This window comes from Pristiophorus japonicus, chromosome 1, assembly GCF_044704955.1.
Source record: "Pristiophorus japonicus isolate sPriJap1 chromosome 1, sPriJap1.hap1, whole genome shotgun sequence".
Classification (NCBI taxonomy): Eukaryota; Metazoa; Chordata; class Chondrichthyes; family Pristiophoridae; genus Pristiophorus; species Pristiophorus japonicus.
This window is the reverse complement of record NC_091977.1, coordinates 474886356-474907218: the sequence shown is the minus strand read 5'-3', so window position 1 is coordinate 474907218 and position 20863 is coordinate 474886356. Positions and strand designations below refer to the sequence as shown.

Here is a 20863-nt window from a genome sequence, read left to right as displayed (position 1 = left end):
ACTCCAGTGAATACAAGCCCAGTTGATCCAGTCTTTCTTGATATGTCAGTCCCGCCATCCCGGGAATCAGTCTAGTGAACCTTCGCTGCACTCCCTCAATAGCAAGAATGTCCTTCCTCAAGTTAGGAGACCAAAACTGTACACAATACTCCAGATGTGGCCCCACCAAGGCCCTGTACAACTGTAGCAACACCTCCCTGCCCCTATACTCAAATCCCCTCGCTATGAAGGCCAACATGCCATTTGCTTTCTTAACCGCCTGCTGTACCTGCATGCCAACCTTAGGGAATGTATGCCAGCTATTACATGAAGACCTATGGCTAAGATCATCTGCCCAGACACCTCTGCCTATGGTTGTGAAAGTAATGACCACACTCAACTTTTATGTCACAGGCTCATTTCAAGCAACCCTCAAGGATCTTTGCAATGTCATTCAATGTTCCATCTTGCAATGCCTTCGTCAGGTAACTGACAACACGATTTAGGAGATAGGGGAATTCATCTAATTTGGCATGACAGTAAAGCAGCCTGATAGGACCATCCTGTTTTCTCACGTTGCTGGCTTCTTCAAAATGCAGGGTGCAATAGATGGCACATGTGTACCATTGCAAGCTATTACCATCTTCTTAACATAATGGGGTACCGCACGTTGTCCAAATTGTGAATCACTAGATGCAATGAATCCTTCACATGAACACCAGATTCCCTTTTGGAGCCCAATAAATATTTTTAAATGATGTGCAAAGTTTAGCACGGTCTAGATAAGACTTTATAGAAGCACCCGTCAAATCCTCAAAACATCCCAACATGCTTTACGACCAATGAATTACTTTTGAAGTGCAGTCACTGTTTTGTGTGCAAACATGGCAGTCAACTTGTCCACATCAAAGTCCCACAAATAGCAATAGAATGATTGACCTGTTAAAGTGTTTTTAATTGTGTTGGTTGAGGGATAAACATTGGCCAGGACTGAGGTGAGGAGTAAACTCTGTTTATTTGGCCCTGATACTCATAGAATCATACAGCACTGAAGGAGGTCATACAGCACTGAAGGAGACCATTCAGCCTATCGCGCTTGTGCTAACACTTTGAAAGAGCTTAGTCTTACTCCCCTGCTCTTTCCCCATAGCCTGGCAAATTTACCCTTTTCAAGTATATATCCAATTCCCTTTTGAAAGTTAATGGCCCGGATTTTGCGGTGGTAATGACAGTATAACTATTAGCGTTCACCATCATTACCCATTACCCTTTTGAAGCTGACCATAACTTCAGGATTTAGCTCATGTGCAGATAAATGCAGAAATCCTGAAGTTGCAGTCAGTCACTCCCTGCTCCACCACAAGATAGGCTGTGAAATTCCCCACAGCCGGCAATCAATTGAAATCACTTGAACTGGGTTTTCAACGGCATACTGACTGCTGAGCAATTGTTCTGGCCCTGAAAAGTTCATTTTATATTTGTGAATGTCAAATGTTTCCATTGATATGATTAAGAATTACAAGTTTTTAATGTAATAATTTTTTTTTAAATTTGTTTGGTGTTTCAGCTTCTACCTTAATCTTGTGTGTATGTCCCAATCTTTATTTTGCTTTCTGTAAAATTTATAAAACGTAAATTAGAAACTCTGCATTTTACTTCCTGGTTTGCTGTTTGTGAGAATTCTTCAATGTGATTGGTTGCTTAGCTAGCTTGACGACTTCACTGTTGCTGGAAGCTTAGGATTCGCTTGACTTGGCACCAGATTCAAACAAAGGTTGGGAGAGCTGAAATCGATGCCACAGAGATCGCTAGATCTTTGTGGGCAGCTTTCCTCGCAGTGAGCGGCGATCGCCACCGCTTCGCCGGTGACTGCAAATTGCGGGCCATTATTGAATCTGCTTCCACCACCCTTTCAGGCAGTGAATTCCAGATCATAACTACTGGCTGCGTAAAATAATTCTCCTCCTCATTTCCCCCCTGAACCTTTTTGCCAATTATCTTATATCTGTACCCTCTGGTTACCGACCCTCGTGCCAGTGGATACAGTTTCTCCCTACCTACTCTATCAAAACCTCTCAAAGTTTTGAACACCTCTATCAAGTTTCCCCTTAACCTTCTCTGCTGTGAGGAGAACAATCCCAACTTTCTAGTCTCTCCACATAACTCTCCATAGAATCTATTCTGAGATGCACTAACATGCATTGTAGGGCAGACAATGAGCTCTGAACACACCATGTGGCCTACATGAGACAGCTTGTTTCATACAGGTTTCTGCTGTGGGCTTGCACACATTAGCCACTTGGTTGAGACCGCAAACTAATTTCATGTTACGCTTACAGCCGACAGAGAGAGAGAGAGAGAGAGAGAGAGAGAATAGAGTTTTATCATGACCCTCTGAATTCAGACCTTGGCCGTGAGATCAAACAGCATAGTAATCCACTATGCCAGCTATCACTATGTTTTAGTACTTTTATAAAAAGATTTCTTGTGTATTTGTCTTCACAAGCTCAAGTGTTTGTGACCTTGCAGTAATGAGCCTATCTCATCAGTGATGCTTCATTTGTGGGTTTATTTCACAACTGTGGGAACTTTATCAGTTCATTGAGCAGATAAAACTCACTGACAGTTGTGATGAAAGGTCATTAACCTGAAAGGTTAACAGTGTTTTTCTCCACAAATGCTAGCTGACCTGTTGAATATTTCCAGCATTTTCTGTTTTTATATCACTGACTAAGTTCACGCTCATTCAGCAGATCCCTCGTCCAGTGACGTTTTAAAGATAAAATGCATTAGTAAGAATAATGTTATTCAGGAACTAATTATAAAGTCATATCACCACTGTACAACTTCAGCTGTACTTTACATTAGAGAGAGAGGTCAGTAATTGGAAAATAATGAAAGACTTGCATCTATATAGCGCCTTTCATGACCACTGGACCTCTCAAAGCATTTTACAGCCAGTTGTTATTTTGAGGTGTAATCACTGTTGTAATGCAGCCAATTTGCGCCCAGTAAGCTCCCACCAACAGCAATGTGATAATGACCAGATAATCTGTTTTTAGTGATGTAGATTGAGGGATAAATATTGGTCAAGACGCCGGGGATAACTCCACTGCTCTTTTTTGAAATAGTGTCATAGGATCTTTTACAGGGCCTCGGTTTAACATCTCATCCAAAAGACAGCACTACCGACAGTGCAGTACTCCCTCAGTATTGCACTAAAGTGGCAGTTTAGATTATGTGCTCAAGGGACTTGAACCCACAACTTCTGACTCAAGAGACGAGTCAATCGGGACAGAAGGAATTGCAGGATATATTTTCGCTGATGCACATTTTTGAACTTTTTCTTCACAGACTGTTTCCTACACTCAGTTTCTTTATCCAACCAACGTCTTGGGCGGAAGGAGGAATACAATTGATTCCACGGCTTCATTATCCCAGTTTCGGAACAGCAGCCATCGTAATCTTCCTCTTGGGAGGGCAAACAGTTCCCAAGGAAGCATTGACACAGGTAACGATGAGTGATTGCATGTGGTATTTACACTTACTTTATTTTTAGGCTTTCATAACACGGAATGTAACTGATGAACTGGAAGAAATACTAACTGTTGAGCGAGAACATCCAATGGAACTTGAATGGAACATAAAAGTTCAAAATAGATGTAAAATTCAAATGAGTGAATGTGACATATTCAGTAGACTTGAAAAGAAAGACTTTCTTTCAATAGACTTATCCCTAGAACCTGTAGACCTGAAGAGAATAAAGTGCATAAGTGAGGCTTGTACGCATTTCTAGTTCCTTCAGTCTGGTTCTTTCGTATTTATATCTGACTATTTGAAAGAAGCCCTTTGTGTGATGACAGAACAGTAACAGAAAAAAACAAACTCTGAGTAAAATGGATGTTGCACAACATGGGATGCATCGTCCTCCTCCTCCTGCTTCTTACTAATATAGCAATCATACGTCATGTCATGTCATAGGCAGTCCCTCGGAATCGAGGAGTATTGCTTCCACTCCAAAAGTGAGTTCTTTGATGGCTGAACAGTTCGCTACGAGAGCCACAGACCCTGTTACAGGTGGGACAGACATTTGTCGGGGGAAGGGGTCGGTGGGGCTGGTTTGCCGCACGCTCCTTCCGCTGCCTGCGCCTGGCCTCTTCATGCTCCTTGCGTTGAGCCTCAAAGAGCTCAACGCCCTCCCGGATGGACTTTCTCCACCTCTGGCAGTCTGCGGCCAGGGTCTCCCAGGTGTCAGTGGTGATGTCGCACTTTACCAGAGGCTTTGAGGAGTCCTTATAACGTTTCCGCTGTCCTCCTTTGGCTCGTTTACCATGAAGGAGCTCCGCATAAAGCATTTGCATCGGGAGTCTCGTATTTGCATGCGTACTATGTGGCCTGCCCAGTGAAGCTGATCGAGTGTGGTCAGTGCTTCGATACTGGGGATGTTAGCCTGGTCGAGGACACTGATGTTGGTGCGCCTGTCCTCCCAGGAGATTTGCAGGATCTTGCGGAGACATCGTTGGTGATATATCTCCAACGACTTGAGGTGCCTTCTGTACATCGTCCATGCCTCAGACCCATAGAGGAGGGCAGGTATTACTACAGCCCTGTAGACCATGAGTTTGGTGGTAGATTTGAGGGCCTGGTCTTCAAAAAGGATAAGAGAGCAATCATACAGAGCACTGTTATTCAAGTGTAATTTTCTTCCGTAAATTTCTCCCGATAACCCTGCACTCCTGAAGGTGCTGACACATGCTGGGGTAGTTCCATTGTCATGGGCAGCTTTCCAGTAGCTCTTCTTCATGTAGGAGCCTAGACTTTGTTGGTATTTGTCTGACCACCATCCTGTTCTCACCCATTCACAAATACTTCCAAGAGATATCAGCAGATAGTGAATAGGAGCAGAAACGCTGGCTATTTTTCTCCCCCTTCCTAGTCTAGGGAACCTGATACCAGTTGTATCATCTCCATCAATACTGTAATAGTCTGTTAAGGGAATTAATAGAAAAGGGTAAGACTTGCATTTACATCGTGCTTTTCACAACCTCACGACATCCCAAAGTGCTTTACAGTCAATGAAGTACTTTTTGCAGTGTAGTCACATTTGTAATGTAGGAAACGCGGCAGCCAATTTGTGCACAGCAAGGTCCCCCAAACAGCAATGAGATAATGAGAGAGACACAACTTTTTTGTCCATGAGCAACACGATGGTCGACTGACTAATTTTGCTAAAAAGAAAACAACTGCAAATGGGAGATGATGGTTGTGAAATAAGGACCTTCCAAATCTGTTGAAGTTTGCATTGACATCCAGTATTGCTCTGTAGGCGACCTGGTCGTTTACTGCAGTATAACTTGTCCCAGTTCACCACAGCCTGAAGTAATAGAAGGTAATAAAGAAAGTGAAATTTACTTCAGTTGTATTGGAAGTAAAATGTGGTCAGTAAGTAAACAGTTGTGATGCATGCTATATCGATGGGGAAGGATCTGTCCATGTGAGGAGGAGGGAGTGTGGCCATGTCTTTACATGGAACAGTTTGTACTGAAGTTCACATTGACAACAGTACCTCTCCAGCTTGCCCACGTTTCTCACATAAAGCAGAGTGATTAGCGATATTTTATAAAATACCACTATCGCCTTTTTAAAAAAAAGTCCGGATTTTGGAATTTTTCCAGATTTTATTTAGGGACTGTTTCAGTAGGAGTTGGATTTTAACCCAGACCTTCAGATAATGTTCTCAGTCGATTGTGTAGCACTCAGAAGTTAAGTACTAAAGCATAACATTTTAAACAATGCTGATAGATGATAACCAAAAACTAAAAAGGAACTAATTTATAGCCTTAATTCCAATATTAATAATGTGATGCTTTCATGATCTATTGTAAGGAACAAAATGTTAATATCAGAGTCTAAACATTCTCTACAGTTAATTATCATTATTACTTGGTAGAGTATTAAAAATAATAAATTATAAATCTGCTGTAATTAAACTTGTAAATCTAAATTATGTCCAATATAAATGACTGTTAGAAAGCTGCTCTACGTAAAGGCTGTGGACTTTTACAGAAGCAGTTAGTGAGTTGGCAGCTACAGAGAATGAGAATGGTGCTGAGGAACATAAGAACACAAGAAATAAGAGCAGGAGTAGGCCATTTAGCCGCTCGAGCTTACTCCGCCATTCAGTAACATCATGGCTGATCTGATCGTGACCTCAACTCCATTTCCCTGCCCGTAACCCATAACCCTTGATTCCCTTATCGTTCAAAAATGTGTCTATCTCCACCTTAATATATTCAATGACCCAGCCTCCACATGTCTCTGGGGTAGAGAATTCCAAAGATTCACGACCCTCTGAGAGAAGAAATTCTTCCTCATGCCCGTTTTAAATGGGCGACCCCTTATTCTGAAACTATACCCCCCAGTTCTAAATTCCCCCACGAGGGGAAACACCCTCTCAGCATCTACCCTGTTAAGGCCCCTCAGAATCTTATATGTTTCAATAAGATCACCTCTCATTCTTCTAAACTCCAATGAGTAAAAGCCCAACCTGTTCAATCTTTCTTTATAAGATAACCCCTTCATCTCAGGAATCAACCTCATGAATCTTCTCTGAACTGCCTCCAATGCAAGTATATCCCTCCTTAAATAAAGAGACCAAAACAGTACGCAGTACTCCAGGTGTAGCCTCACCAATACCCTGTACAGTTGCAGCAGGACTTCTCTGCTTTTATACTCTATCCCCCTTGCAATAAAGGCCAACATTCCATTTACCTTCCTGATTACTTGCTGTGCCTGCATGCTAAATTTTTATGTTTCATGTACAAGGACCCCAGAAATCTCTACCACAGCATTTTGTAATCTCTCCCCATTTAAATAATCATTTGCTTTTTTATTTTTCCTACCAAAGTGGATAACTTCACATTGTCCCACATTATACTCCATCTGCCAAATTTTGCCCACTCACTTAGCCTATTTATATCCCTTTGCAGATGCATCCTCATCACAACTTGCTTTCCCACCTATCTTTGTATCATCAGCAAATTTGGCTACATTACATAGAAACATAGAAAATAGCTGCAGGAGTAGGCCATTCGGCCCTTCGAGCCTGCACCACCATTCAATAAGATCATGGCTGATCATTCCCTCAGTACCCCTTTCCTGCTTTCTCTCCATACCCCTTGATCCCTTTAGCCGTAAGGGCCATATCTAACTCTCTTATATCCAATGAACTGGCATCAACAACTCTCTGCGGTAGGGAATTCCACAGGTTAACAACTATCTGAGTGAAGAAGTTTCGCCTCAGCTCAGTCCTAAATGTCCTAAGACTGTGTCCCCTGGTTCTGGACTTCCTTATCATCGGGAACATTCTTCCCGCATCTAACCTGTCCAGTTCTGTCAGAATCTTATATGTTTCTATGAGATCCCCTCTCATCTTTCTAAACTCCAGTATATAAAGGCCCAGTTGATCCAGTCTCTCCTCATATGTCAGTCCTGCCATCCCTGGAATCAGTCTGGTGAACCTTCACTGCACTCCCTCAACAGCAAGAATGTCCTTCCTCAGATTAGCAAAACTGAACACAATATTCCAGGTGAGGTCTCACCAAGGCCCTGTACAACTGCAGTAAGACCTCCCTGCTCCTATACTCAAATCTCCTCACTATGAAGGCCAACATACCATTTGCCTTCTTCACCGCCTGCTGTACCTGCATGCCAACTTTCAATGACTGATGAACCATGACCCTCAGGTCTCGTTGCACCTCCCCCTTTCCTAATCTGCCGCCATTCAGATAATATTCTGCCTTTGTGTTTTTGCCCCCAAAATGGATAACCTCACATTTATCCACATTATACTGTATCTGCCATGCATTTGCCCACTCACCTAACCTGTCCAAGTCACCCTGCAGCCTCTTAGCATCCCCCTCACAGCTCACACCGCCAGCCAGCTTAGTGTCATCTGCAAACTTGGAGATACTACACTCAATTCCTTCATCTAAATCATTGATGTATATTGTAAATAGCTGGGGTCCCAGCACTGAGCCCTGCGGCACCCCACTAGTCACTGCCTGCCATTCTGAAAAGGACCCGTTTATCCCGACTCTCTGCTTCCTGTCTGCCAACCAGTTCTCTATCCACATCAGTATATTACCCCCAATGCCATGTGCTTTGATTTTGCACACCAATCTCTTGTGTGGGACCTTGTCAAAAGCCTTTTGAAAGTTGAAATACACCACACCCACTGGTTCTCCCTTGTCCACTTTACTCGTTACATCCTCAAAAAATTCCAGAAGATTTGTCAAGCATGATTTCCCTTTCATAAATCCATGCTGACTTGGACCGTTCCTGTCACTGCTTTCCAAATGCGCTGCTATTTCATCCTTAATAATTGATTCCAACATTTTCCCCACTACTGATGTCAGGCTAACCGGTCTTTAATTACCCGCTTTCTCTCTCCCTCCCTTTTTTAAAAGTGGTGTTACATTAACTATCCTCCAGTCCATAGGAACTGATCCAGAGTCGATAGACTGTTGGAAAATGATCACCAATGCATCCACTATTTTTAGGGCCACTTCCTTAAGTAATCTGGGATGCAGACTATCAGGCCCCAGGGATTTATCGGCCTTCTATCCCATTAATTTCCCTAACACAATTTCCCGCCTTATAAGGATATCTTTCTGTTCCTCCTCCTCACTAGACCCTCAGTCCCCTAGTACTTCCAGAAGGTTATTTGTGTCTTCCTTCGTGAAGACAGAACCAAAGTATTTGTTCAATTGGTCTGCCATTTCTTTGTTCCCCATTACAAATTCACCTGAATCCGACTGCAAGGGACCTACCTTTGTCTTCACTAATCTTTTTCTCTTCACATATCTATAGAAGCTTTTGCAGTCAGTTTTTATGTTCCCGGCAAGCTTTTTCTCGTACTCTATTTTCCCACTCTTAATTAAACCCTTTGTCCTACTCTGCTGAATTCTAAATTTCTCTCAGTCCTCAGGTTTGCTGCTTTTTCTGGCCAATTTATATGCCTCTTCCTTGGATTTAACACTATCCTTAATTTCCCTTGTTAGCCACAGTTGAGCCACCTTCCCCGTTTTATTTTTACTCCAGACAGGGATGTACAATTGCTGAAGTTCATCCATGTGATCTTTAAATGTTTGCCATTGCCTATCCACCATCAACCCTTTAAGTTTCATTTGCCAGTCTATTCTAGCCAATTCACGCCTCAAACCATCGAAGTTATCTTTCCTTAAGTTCAGGAACCTAGTTTCTCCATCTTAATAAAGAATTCTACCATGTTATGGTCACTGTCCCCAAGAGGCCTTGCACAACAAGATTGATAATTAGTCCTTTCTCATTACACATCACCCAGTCTAGGATAGCCAGCTTCCTAGTTGGTTCCTCGACATATTGGTCTAGAAAACCATCCCGAATACACTCCAGGAAATCCTCCTCCACCGCATTGCTATCAGTTTGGTTAGCCCAATCAATATGTAGATTCAAGTCACCCATGATAACTGCTGTACCTTTATTGCATGCGTTCCTAATTTCTTGTTTGATGCTGTCCCCAATCGTACTACTACTGTTTGGTGGTCTGTACACAACTCCCACTAGTGTTTTCTGCCCCTTGGTATTCTGTAGCTCCAGCCATTCAGATTGTACATCATCCAAGCTAATGTCCTTTCTTACTATTGCATTAATTTCCTCTTTAACCAGCAATGCCACCCCGCCTCCTTTTCCTTTCTGTCTATCCTTCCTAAATGTTGAATACCCCTGGATGTTGAGTTCCCAGCCTTGGTCACCTGGAGCCATGTTTCCGTGATGTCAATTACATCATACTCATTAACTGCTATCTGCGCAGTTAATTCGTCCACCTTATTCCGAATACTCCTCACATTGTCTTTCTAACACACTTTGCCCCTTTAGAATTTTGATGTAATGTGGCCCTTTTTTCTTTTTGCCTTAGGTTTCTCTGCCCTCCACTTTTACTTTTCTTCTTTCTATCTTTTGCTTCTGCCCCCATTCTACTTCCCTCTGTCTCCCTGCATAGGTTCCCATTCCCCTGCCATATTAGTTTAATTCCTCCCCAACAGCACTAGCAAACACTCCCCCGAGGACATTGGTTCCGGTCCTGCCCAGGTGCAGACCGACCGGTTTGTACTGGTCCCATGTCCCCCAGAACCTGTTCCAATGTCCCAGGAATTTGAATCCCTCCCTTGTGCACCACTCCTGAAGCCACGTATTGATCTGAGTTATCCTGCAATTCCTACTCTGACTAGCACGTGGCACTGGTAGCAATCCTGAGATTACTACTTTTGGGGTCCTACATTTTAATTTAGCTCCGAGCTCCCTAAATTCGTTTTGTAAGACCTCATCCCGTTTTTTACCTATATCGTTGGTACCTATATGCACCACAACAACTGGCTGTTCACCCTCCCTTTTCAGAATGCCCTGCACCCGCTCCGAGACATCCTTGACCTTTGCACCAGGGAGGCAACATACCATCCTGGAGTCTCGGTTGCAGCCGCAGAAACATCTATCTATTCCCCTTACAATTGAATCCCCTATCACTATCGCTCTCCCACGCTTTCTCCTGCCCTCCTGTGCAGCAGAGCCACCCACTGTACCATGAACTTGGCTGCTGCTGCCCTTCCCTGATGAGTCATCCCTCTCAACAGTACCCAAAGCGGTGTATCTGTTTTGCAGGGGGATGACCGCAAGGGACCCCTGCACTTCCTTCCTTGCACTGCTCTTCCTGTTGGTCATCCATTCCCTATCTGGCTGTGTACCCTTTACCTGCGGTCAGACCAACTCACTGAACGTGCTCTTCATGTCATTCTCAACATCGCGGATGCTCCAGAGTGAATCCACCCACAGCTCCAGTGCCGCAATGAGGTCCGTCGGGAGCTGCAGGTGGATGCACTTCCCGCACACGTAGTCATCAGGGACACCAGAAGCGTCCCTGACTTCCCACATAATACAGGAGGAGCATAACACGTGTCCGAGCTGTCCTGCCAAGACTTAACCCTTATAAACTTAAATTTGCAACAAAAATGCTAAAGGTTACTTACTGATGTAGAAAAGAAAAAGAAAAACGACTTACCAATCACCAGCCAATCACTTACCCCCTTGGCTGTGACGTCACCTTTCGATTTCTTGCTACTTCTTTTTCGCCTTCTCACCCTGCTGCAGCTGCACCGGCTGGCCTCTGCGACGAACGCGGTGCCTTTATAGGCCGCTCCTCCACGCACCTCGAACTCCCAGCTCGAAGTCTGCTGCTCCGACACTCACAGGCCTTTATAGGCCACTCCTCCACGCACCTCGAACTCCCCGCTCAAAGGGTTGGAGGCTGTTTCCCTGTCCTGGAACCACGGTCAGACATTCATGTTGTATCTCGATATTAAATGGATTTAAATCGTCGTGCGGACATAGGTGTATCAGATAGTATCTGCTCTTCCCTCTTTAGAATGCAGATGTGATGGAAGCAATGTTCCCCTGATTTTTTTTAGTGTGTGGCACATTCAAATTTTCACACGTGCGGGACAGAGTTTGCAGAACGTTCTGTGACAGGCTCCCTTTCTGTGCCTGCTGAGTGTTTGATGGGACAGTGTAGAGGGAGCTTTACTCTGTATCTAACCCCATGCTGTACTGCGCTAGCTTGGTGCTCTGTGGCGTGGATGAAAAGCATCCTGAAATTCAGCAGTGTGATCTACAGTAAAGTCGGTGGGAGACCGGACGGATTCTCAGAAACTGCGCAAACAGCCAACAATGTCGCTGATTCTTTTTATACCCCCTCCCTCCCACCTCCCCTTCTATTTACGACCTAGGCTTAAATGGTGCAGTCAGTTAATGATTGGGGTGCGATGGCTTGGCCTGGACTTAAGTGCCTGTAACATGGAAAAATGTAAATTAAATAGACTCCACCTGTTCTTGGATTCTCTCAAATTTATGTATTTAACAGTCAACAAGGAAAGATATAAAATCCAAGGTATCATTTATATATATTTGTGTCTTGGCTGATGCTCAGTTGGACTCTCACTCGCCTCTTGAGTCAGAAGATCGTGGATCAGCTGCCACTGCAGAGACTCGACCACAAATATCTAGGCTGACACTATAGTGCAGTAATGAGAGAGCACCGCACTGCGCTGTCGGAGGGACAGTACTGAGGGTGCGCTGTCGGAGGGGCAGTACTGAGGGAGCGCCGTACTGCGCTGTCGGAGGGGCAGTACTGAGGGAGCGCCGTACTGCGCTTCGGAGGGGGCGGTACTGTGCTGTTGGAGGGGCAGTACTGAGGGAGCGCCGCATTGTCGGAGGGGCGGTACTGAGGGAGCGCCGTACTGCACTGTCGGAGGGGCGGTACTGAGGGAGCGCCATACTGCGCTGTCGGAAGTGTGGTACTGAGGGAGCGCCGCACTGCGCTGTCAGGGGGCGGTACTGAGGGAGTGCCGCGCTGTCGGAGGGGCAGTACTGAGGGAAGCACCGTACTGTCGGCGGGGCGGTACTGAGGGAGCGCCGTACTGCACTGTTGGAGGGGCGGTACTGAGGGAGCGCCATACTGCGCTGTCGGAGGTGTGGTACTGAGAGAGCGCCGTACTGCACTGTCAGAGGGGCGGTACTGAGGGAGTGCCGCATTGTCAGAGGAGCGGTACTGAGGGAGCGCTGCGCTGTCGGAGGGGCAGTACTGAGGGAGCGCCGTACTGCGCTGTCGGAGGGGCGGTATTGAGGGAGCGCCATACTGCGCTGTCGGAGGGGCGGTACTGAGGGAGCGCCGTACTGCGCTGTCGGAGGGGCGGTACTGAGGGAGCGCCACACTGTCGAAGGGGCAGTACTGAGGGAGTGCTGCGCTGTCGGAGGGGCAGTACTGAGGTAGCACCGCACTGCGCTGTTGGAGGGGCGGTACTGAGGGAGCGCCACACTGTTGGAGGGGCGGTACTGAGGGAGTGCCGCGCTGTCGGAGAGGCGGTACTGAGGTAGCACTGCACTACGCTGTTGGAGGGGCGGTACTGAGGGAGCGCCGCACTGTCGGAGGGGCAATCTATACGATGAGACAGTAAAACAATTTTAGGTGGATGTTGAAGATTCAACAATGCTGCTGGAAGAAGAGCAAGGCAGTTATCCCAGTGCCCTGGTCAACTTTGAACCTTCAACCAACACCTAATTATCTGGTCAGTTATCTCATTGTTGTTTGTGGGAGCTTGCTGTACTTGCATAATATTTTGAAGATCAGGGGGCCGGGGGGTGAAGTTCTGTCCGGTGTCTTTGCCAATATTCATACAACATTTGAAAACAGATGATCTGGGTCATTATCACATTGTTGTTTGTGGGAGCTTGCTGTGCGCAAATTGGCTGCCGTGTTTCCCACATTAGAATGGTGACCACACTCCAAGAATACTTAATTGGCTGTGAAGCGCTTTGCAACGTCCGGAGAGGGTGAAAGGCAAAAGTCCTTTTTCTGTCTTTACACCTTTGCAACGTGGACCTGGGTAGCTCACTAATACAGACAAATGGATGGAGAAAAATGATGAGTTGAAAGAAGATATAGCCGGATTTTAATTGGGATCTTCTGCAGATCTCAGGCTTGATGATTTACCAAGATGTTGTCAGGACTGGAGAATTTTAGCGATGAGGAAAGATTGAATAGGCTGGAGTTGTTTTCTTTGGAACAGAGGAGTCTGAGGAGAGACCTTATTGAGGTGTGTAAAATTATGAGGGGCCTGGATAGAGTGGATAGAAAGGACCTGTTTCCCTTGGCAGAAGCGTTGCTTAACCAGGAGCCAATGTAGGTCAGCGAGCACAGAGGGTACTGGGTGAGCGGGACTCTGTGTGAATTAGGACACGGGGGCGGCCGAGTTTTGGATGACCTCAAGTTTACGTAGGGTAGAATGTGGGAGGCCGGCTGGTCAGGAGTGCGTTGGAATAGTCAAGTCAAGTCTGTCCTTAAATAAGGAGAGCAAAACTGTACACAGTACTCCAGTACAACTTGTTTCAAACACTGGTTAAGCCACAGCTGGAGTACTGCGCGCAGTTCTGGTCACCACATTACAGGTAAAGATGTGATTGCACTGGAGAGGGTGCAGAGGAGATTTACGAGGATGTTGCCAGGACTGGATAATTTTAGCGATGAAGAAAGATTGGATAGGCTGGGGTTTGTTTTCTTTGGAACAGAGGAGGCTGAGGGGATACCTGATTGAGGTGTATAAAATGCTGAGGGGCCTGGATAGAGTAGATATGAAGGACCTGTTTCCCTCGGTAGAGGGGTCAACAACCAGGGGGCAGAGATTTAAAGTAACTGGGGGGAGGTTTAGAGGGGATTTGAGGGGAAATGTCTTCACCCCGAAGGTGGTGGGGGTCTGGGGTGGAACTCACTGCCTGAAAGGGTGGTAGAGGCAGAAACCCTCACCACATTTGGATGTGCGCTTGAAGTGCCGTAAGCTACAGGGCTACAGACCGAGAGCTGGAAAATGAGATTAGGCTGGGTAGCTTTTAGTCGGCCGGCACGGACACGATGGGCCGAACTGGCCTCCTTCTGTGCTGTAAATTTCTCTGATTGTGCAGAGTTTGGGTCTCCTTACCTACTTGCCATTGAGGGAGTGCAACAAAGGTTCACCAGACTGATTCCTGGGATGGGGGGATTGTCCTATGAGGACAGATTGAGCAGACTAGGCCTGTATTCTCTGGAGTTTAGAAGAATGAGAGGTGATCTCACTAAAACGTACACAATCCTTACAGTGCTTGACAGGGTAGGTGCAGGGAGGATGTTCCCCCGGGCTGGGGAGTCTAGAACCAGGGGTCTCACAGTCTCAGGATTGGGCTAGTTATGTCGGCCGGCACGGACATGATGAGCCAAAATGGCCTTCTTCCGTGCTGCACATTTCTACGATTGGCTCCAAGCCACTGGTTGGGTTTTTGGGTGCCGACGAGTTTTGTTGCTCTTTATAAGCCCTTCTTAGGTCAAGACAATTTCTAACGTGAGATTGCCTTAAGCCCCTGAGACAATTAGGTGGCCAGAATGTGTGAGCGCTTAATCCTGTTGGAATGTTTTAAGTAGGCAGTCCCTTTTTGGAAATCAGATAGTCAAGCACCCCTTGGAAGATTAGGAGGTAAAGACGTTAGTCCATGTTGCACTAGACTGTGCGCACTCAGTCTGTGCAGCAGAGCTGGTCTCCAGTCGTCTTGGTTAACCCTTGCCATTGGACCAAGACGTAGCTCTGTTAAGCCCGTGTGATGGCTGGTGTGCAACGGCCACCACACGTTAAAAAAATCCACGCACAGGCATCTTCTACCCTTCAAGATGTAGTTCTTCTTGAAGCACCTGTGAACTCATCCTTTTTTGGCGTGGAAGCAAATCATCTTCATTTCGAGGGACTGCCTATGCTATGAATAGATTCCCTATTGGAGACTGGTGAGACCCTGATAAAAACAGTTGTCATTCCTCCAGTCATTCCTAATATCCTTCAATGATCAGTCGATATACACATTGACTGCAGGAAAGGCCTCAATGTACGCAATGCAGATTCTGATTGACCTCTCCTGAGGGGAGCGCTATTTTAATCAGAGTGGTGTGAGCAGTGGATTCTTACAATTGTTTTGATACATCCCATCAACTTTTCTGCATTTTTTTTTACATCGACAAATTTGTTGCCCCCCCCCATGAGAAAATTTACTGAACGCCTGAAAAAGGCAACATACTTTGGCAGATGAGAGTGGACAGTCCTGAAGTAATGAACGTTTGAAGTTTACATCAATATCCAGCCATGCCCTGCAAACATATTGTTTAATAAACTGTAGTGACTCAGTCCAGGAGGAAGCGGTTTTAGAGTTATGTTTGACATGTGATTACCTGACAGATGGATCCCAGAAAACTGTTGCACTGTTAAAATGAGACTGTGGAGCATCAGCGTATACACACACCTCAGGCACTTTGTAATAATTTGGCATTCTGATGATTTGAATTGTTACTTTGTAAATTGAAAGTGGATGGCTTTAATAATGCATCTTACAATATAACCAGGATACATTATACTCATTAGCCCAATCATAGACTGTGGTATATACATTGCTTGCTATCTCTCTACATAGATGCACATATATACATACGTATTACATAGAATTTACAGCACAGAAACAGGCCATTCGGCCCAACTGGTGGTGTTTATGCTCTACACGAGCCTCCTCCCACTTTACTTGATCTAACCAATATTTATCCTCAATCAACATAACAAAAACAGATTATCTGGTCATTATCACATTGCTGTTTGTGGGAGTTTGCTGTGCACAAATTGGCTGCCATGTTTACCACATTACAACAGTGAATGCACTCCAAAGGTAGTTCATTGACTGTAAAGTGCTTCGAGACGTCTGCTGGTTACTATATAAATGCAAGCCTTTAACCCTATCAACATACCCTTCTATTCCTTTCTCCCTCTTACTTAGCTAGCTTCCCCTTAAATGCACCTATGCTCTTTGGCTCAACCACTGCATGTGGTAGTGAGTTCCACATTTTAACCACTCTCTGAGTAAAGAAGTTTCTCCTGAATTCCTTATTGGATTTATTAGTGGTTATCTTATATTTATGACTCTTAGTTGAGGACTTTCCCACAAGTGGAAACATCTTCTCTATGTCTACTCTATAAAACCCTTTCCTAATTAGGTCACCTCTCAGCCTTCTCTTTTCTAATGAGAAGAGCCCCAACCTGTTCAATCTTTCCTGATTTTCCTGATCGTTATCACCACTCAGTTCTGGTATCCTACATGTAAATCTCTTTTGCACCTTCTCCATTGCCTCTATATCCTTTTTGTAATATGGTGAGCAGAACTGTGCACTGTACTCTAAGTATATATAATAAAACCGAAATTATAATAATATCTGCAACAGCTATTCTGTAATTTTTTTAAAAATGTGAGGAAATAGGGACTGTAGAGTGGCCCTTGGTTATTTCTGTTTAACTGTTTATTCTCATTATGTTTGCATGATTCTTTCAGTAATGTTTGGCAAATGAACAAACAGATAAGGAGAATGGTTGCAGGAAGAATAAAATAATGTTGGGATTTTATTGCAGGCAGTGAAGTGGGGGAGCTTGTGGAATATGATCCTAACCTGCTGGATGACCCGCAGTGGCCATGTGGAAAACACAAGCGAATTCTGATCTTCCCTTCCTATATGGTAAGTGCTGGCTGCTACTCTCTCGCTCATATACAGTAGTTGTGTGTGGCTGACTGCAGCCCTGAGACTGTAGAAATCATATCTGCAAATTTCATGAATATCCTCATTCCTGTCCAAATGGCGCAATAGAAAAATGTACAAGAATTATTGTGACTAACACAACAACATTCAAAGTATCAAGGATCTAGGTCATGAGCAAAATTAAGGGATGGATGGGGGGGGGGGGGGCGGGGAGCGGAAGCGGTTGAGCTTGTTTTCTTTGGAAAAGAGACTTCAAGGTGAAGTTTTCAAGGATACGAAGGAGATTGACCAAGCTGATCCAGACAAACTGTCTGAAAAGATTCAAATAGCAGGGAATGCAAGTTTAAAAATAGGGATTTCAGATTTCCAGCTTCCGCAGTCTTTTGCTTTTGTTAAAAATAGGGGGCTGGGAGTAAGCAGGGAACTCGGGCAGCTCTGTTTTGAACTGCCTTTCTCTCGTAAGGCACTGGGGCCAAAAGTTACCTCCGCCCGAAACGGGTCTCGCCTTCCACGCCTGAAGTGTTTTTTCCGCCGCGTCGGATGAGGTCGCCTCTTTCGGTAAATCCAGCTCTTTTCCGGTCCGCTTCAAAAAAAAAAACCGACAGTCAGCCATAAAGGAGGCGGGAATGGGGCGGTAAGTACGGCAGAGGGGTGGAAGTGCAGGCGGGACGTAATCTCCACCACTGCCAGTCAGCGGTGGAGCAGAGACACGTGTGCGTCACCACGCTCGCCCCGTTACTTAAAGGGGAGAGCCTTTGGCATTTTGAAACTTCAGTCCATTGGGCCACCAGGGAGGGATTCGGCCGGGCCAGTGGTCTGACACCCCTGTTGGTGGCCCAGCCGAACCCGGGGGCATAATTGTCGGCCCGGCCTGGCAGTCGGCCGACCAAAAACAAAATCATGGCGGCTGCGGCAGTGCATCCTCCCCTCGAAGAGCCGCTCTGCTGCCGTGGCTCACAGACTAAAAGCAAGGTGCGCCGGCAGAAAAGGCTGTCAGGAGCACCGCACAGCGGATTAAAATATTTGGACCGAAATTTCGCAGGGGATGCGATAGAGGTGCGGAAGATCGGCAGTGCGCCCTTTGATGACGCACTTAAAACGGTCGGCAACAGCGGGGCGGAAGTGAGGACTGCCAAAAAAATCCCCGAGCTAAATTTCGCTGGCGGCGGCAGTTCAGCTCTGCCACCTGGTTGCCGCTTTCTGGCGGTAAGAGGCCTTTTTGGGGAGCTGAATTTCGGCCCCTCTGACTCCCAGTGGATTACAGTTCCTTATGTGCTATTTTCACTGGCATCCTGCCAAAGTAGTCTTGATGTGTGAGCTCAGGCAGTGAATGTTGCGGGCTGTTTTAAAATTGATGGTACAGACCTTCCAAATCCGGAGTTCCAAAATTCAAAATGTCCCGAAATCCGGACATCCCGCTGATCCGTGGAGTGGGTGCCTGGAATCCGGAAAATATTCCAAAATCCGGACATTTTTTTTTAAAAGGCGATAGTGGTATTTTATAAAATATCGCGAATCACTCCGCTATTTTTTTTAAAGGCCCAGCGGTAAAAATCAGCGGAAACCCTCGCTGCAAAAGAATTAAAAAATAAAAACTTTTAACTTACCATTTTTTGCGGGTCTCCATATCTACCCCGCGGTCCCAAGGGCTGCAACGCAGGTTTTTCCCGGGCGTTTTTTTCTCCAAACTATGGGTGCGCTGTGAGCCAAATTTTTTGCAAAAGCGCTATTTCGAGCTTTGCACGCCTTGTGTTCAGACTTACAATCAACCTTGTTCATACTAAAGTTCCGAGTTTACTCTGGGGCTGGGTCAGAAGTGAGATATGTATTTGATATAGCAGTGAATGTACCTGGAAGCTGGTTACTTTCTTTCCATCACAAGTAAGAATGCAGTCGGAAGATTGGGAGGCACAGTGGGGTAACATGCTGCCCTTTCACTAATTTGGACCTGGGTTTGACTCCAGCCCGGACTGTTTGGATGAAGGCCTTTTCTTCCTGTTAGACTTAGCTGGGGTTGGTTTCGGCCTAGTTTCTGCTGTGAAGGCGTTTTCATACAAGTCCTGTCGGAAGGAAATTGTCACATCCACTTCCCACCCGCGCGGCTTTACCCCACAGAAACTCGCTGCGGGCAAATCCCACCCGTAAATCAGCAGAGGAGATGCCGAGTTCTGGGATATACAGGTACTGTTGTCGTCTTTTATTCTTTTATAGCTTACACTAAAGTAAAACATTTTTTCTGAATACCTTTCTCCTTAACTTCTAGAAATGATCTCAGTAGTTTGGCCTGTATTATGTGGAATCCCGACATTTAATCATCTACAGCCACTGTCCCTGTCTCCGAAATCCGGAAACACCCGAACCCTGGACCGGGCATTTCCGGATTTGGGACATCGGAAATACGTTCTGAAATCCGGAAATACCCAAAATCTGGAACGGCCTCGATCCCGAGGTTTCCGGATTTCGGAGGTCGAACCTGTATCACATGCAATCCCCATCTCTTCACGACCAATGTCCAGACATGCATAATTTCTGGTAAAAGTCATTGGGTTAGCAATTGGTATTGGTGTATTGCACCTGTTTATTGGTGTAAAATGGATGCAAAACATTCCAATTCAGCTGTGGAACTTTCTGCACCCAATCCGTGCAGGAACCACTGCTAAATGCGTGGGGCCCTTTCCTTTCCAAGCATCTCGAGCAGACACCTAAAGTAGGCACTATGTTCCTTAAATATGTAAATTAGAGGCCTAACAACTGATGAAGAACCCCATTAAGACATTTGTCGGCGATGAGTGGGGCAGGCGTTGGGCCTGACCAGCTCAGCATTCTTCAGCAGTCCCGGCGGCCGCCAATGAAAGGTAAGTTAAAATATTTTTTTATTAAATAAACGTTTCCTGTGGAGCCAGGAGGAGCAGGAATGTTCTCTCCACCCCCCCCCCCCCCCCCCACCACTCCGCCAGCTCCAAGAATCACGATACCCATAGCCCGCTCCAACTCTCTCTCCCAGGATTTTCCTGAGGGCCACCTCTGGCGAGGCAAGTGGCCGTGCTGTTTGTAGCAGTGCGAAGAGCAGCGGTAGATCGGACGAGTATGCTGACGAGGCCCGAAAACTAATTCCTATTGATCTTCGGGCCTCCCAGTTCAGGCAGGCTGGATCACAGGCTCAGACCAAAATCTACCCCATTGATTGGCAGACTGATTTCTTCCCCTTCCTCCGAGCCCCGATACCTGCATCCAAGTGTAACGCTCCTGCTGTCACCCTAACTCAACATAGAGCAGCGATCAAACTTGAGATCTCTGGTATGTTTGACTCATGAAGGAGCTCCGCATAAAGCATTTGCTTAGGGAGTTTCGTATCTGGCATGCGAACTATATGCCCAGCAAAGCTGATCGAGTGTGGTCAGTGCTTCAATACTGGGGGTGTTAGCCTGGACGAGAACACTGATGTTGGTGCACCTGTCCTCCCAGCGGATTTGCAGGATCTTGCAGAGACATCGTTGGTGATATATGAGCCAAAAGTGGGCAGCGGAAATGTTATAAGGACACCCTCAAAGCCTCCCTGATAAAGTGCGACATCACCGCTGACACCTGGGAGACCCTGGCCGAAGACCGCCCGAGGTGGAGAAAGTGCATCCGGGAGGGTGTTGAGCTCTCCCAGTCTCAACGCAAAGAGTGTGAAGAGGTCAAGCGCAGGCAGCGGAAGGAACGCGT

General features: G+C 45.9%; 1 protein-coding gene across 2 annotated transcripts in view; it reads left to right on the top strand.

Moving 5' to 3' along the window:
* Positions 1 to 20863, top strand: part of cables1 (Cdk5 and Abl enzyme substrate 1) — a 242271-nt gene that overhangs the window by 134873 nt on the left and 86535 nt on the right. For both annotated transcript variants that reach the window (XM_070876480.1, XM_070876471.1), the window contains 2 exons: positions 3334 to 3490; positions 17031 to 17134. In XM_070876480.1, the coding sequence (XP_070732581.1) occupies positions 3334 to 3490; positions 17031 to 17134 (261 nt within the window). The remainder of the gene's footprint in view (positions 1 to 3333; positions 3491 to 17030; positions 17135 to 20863) is intronic.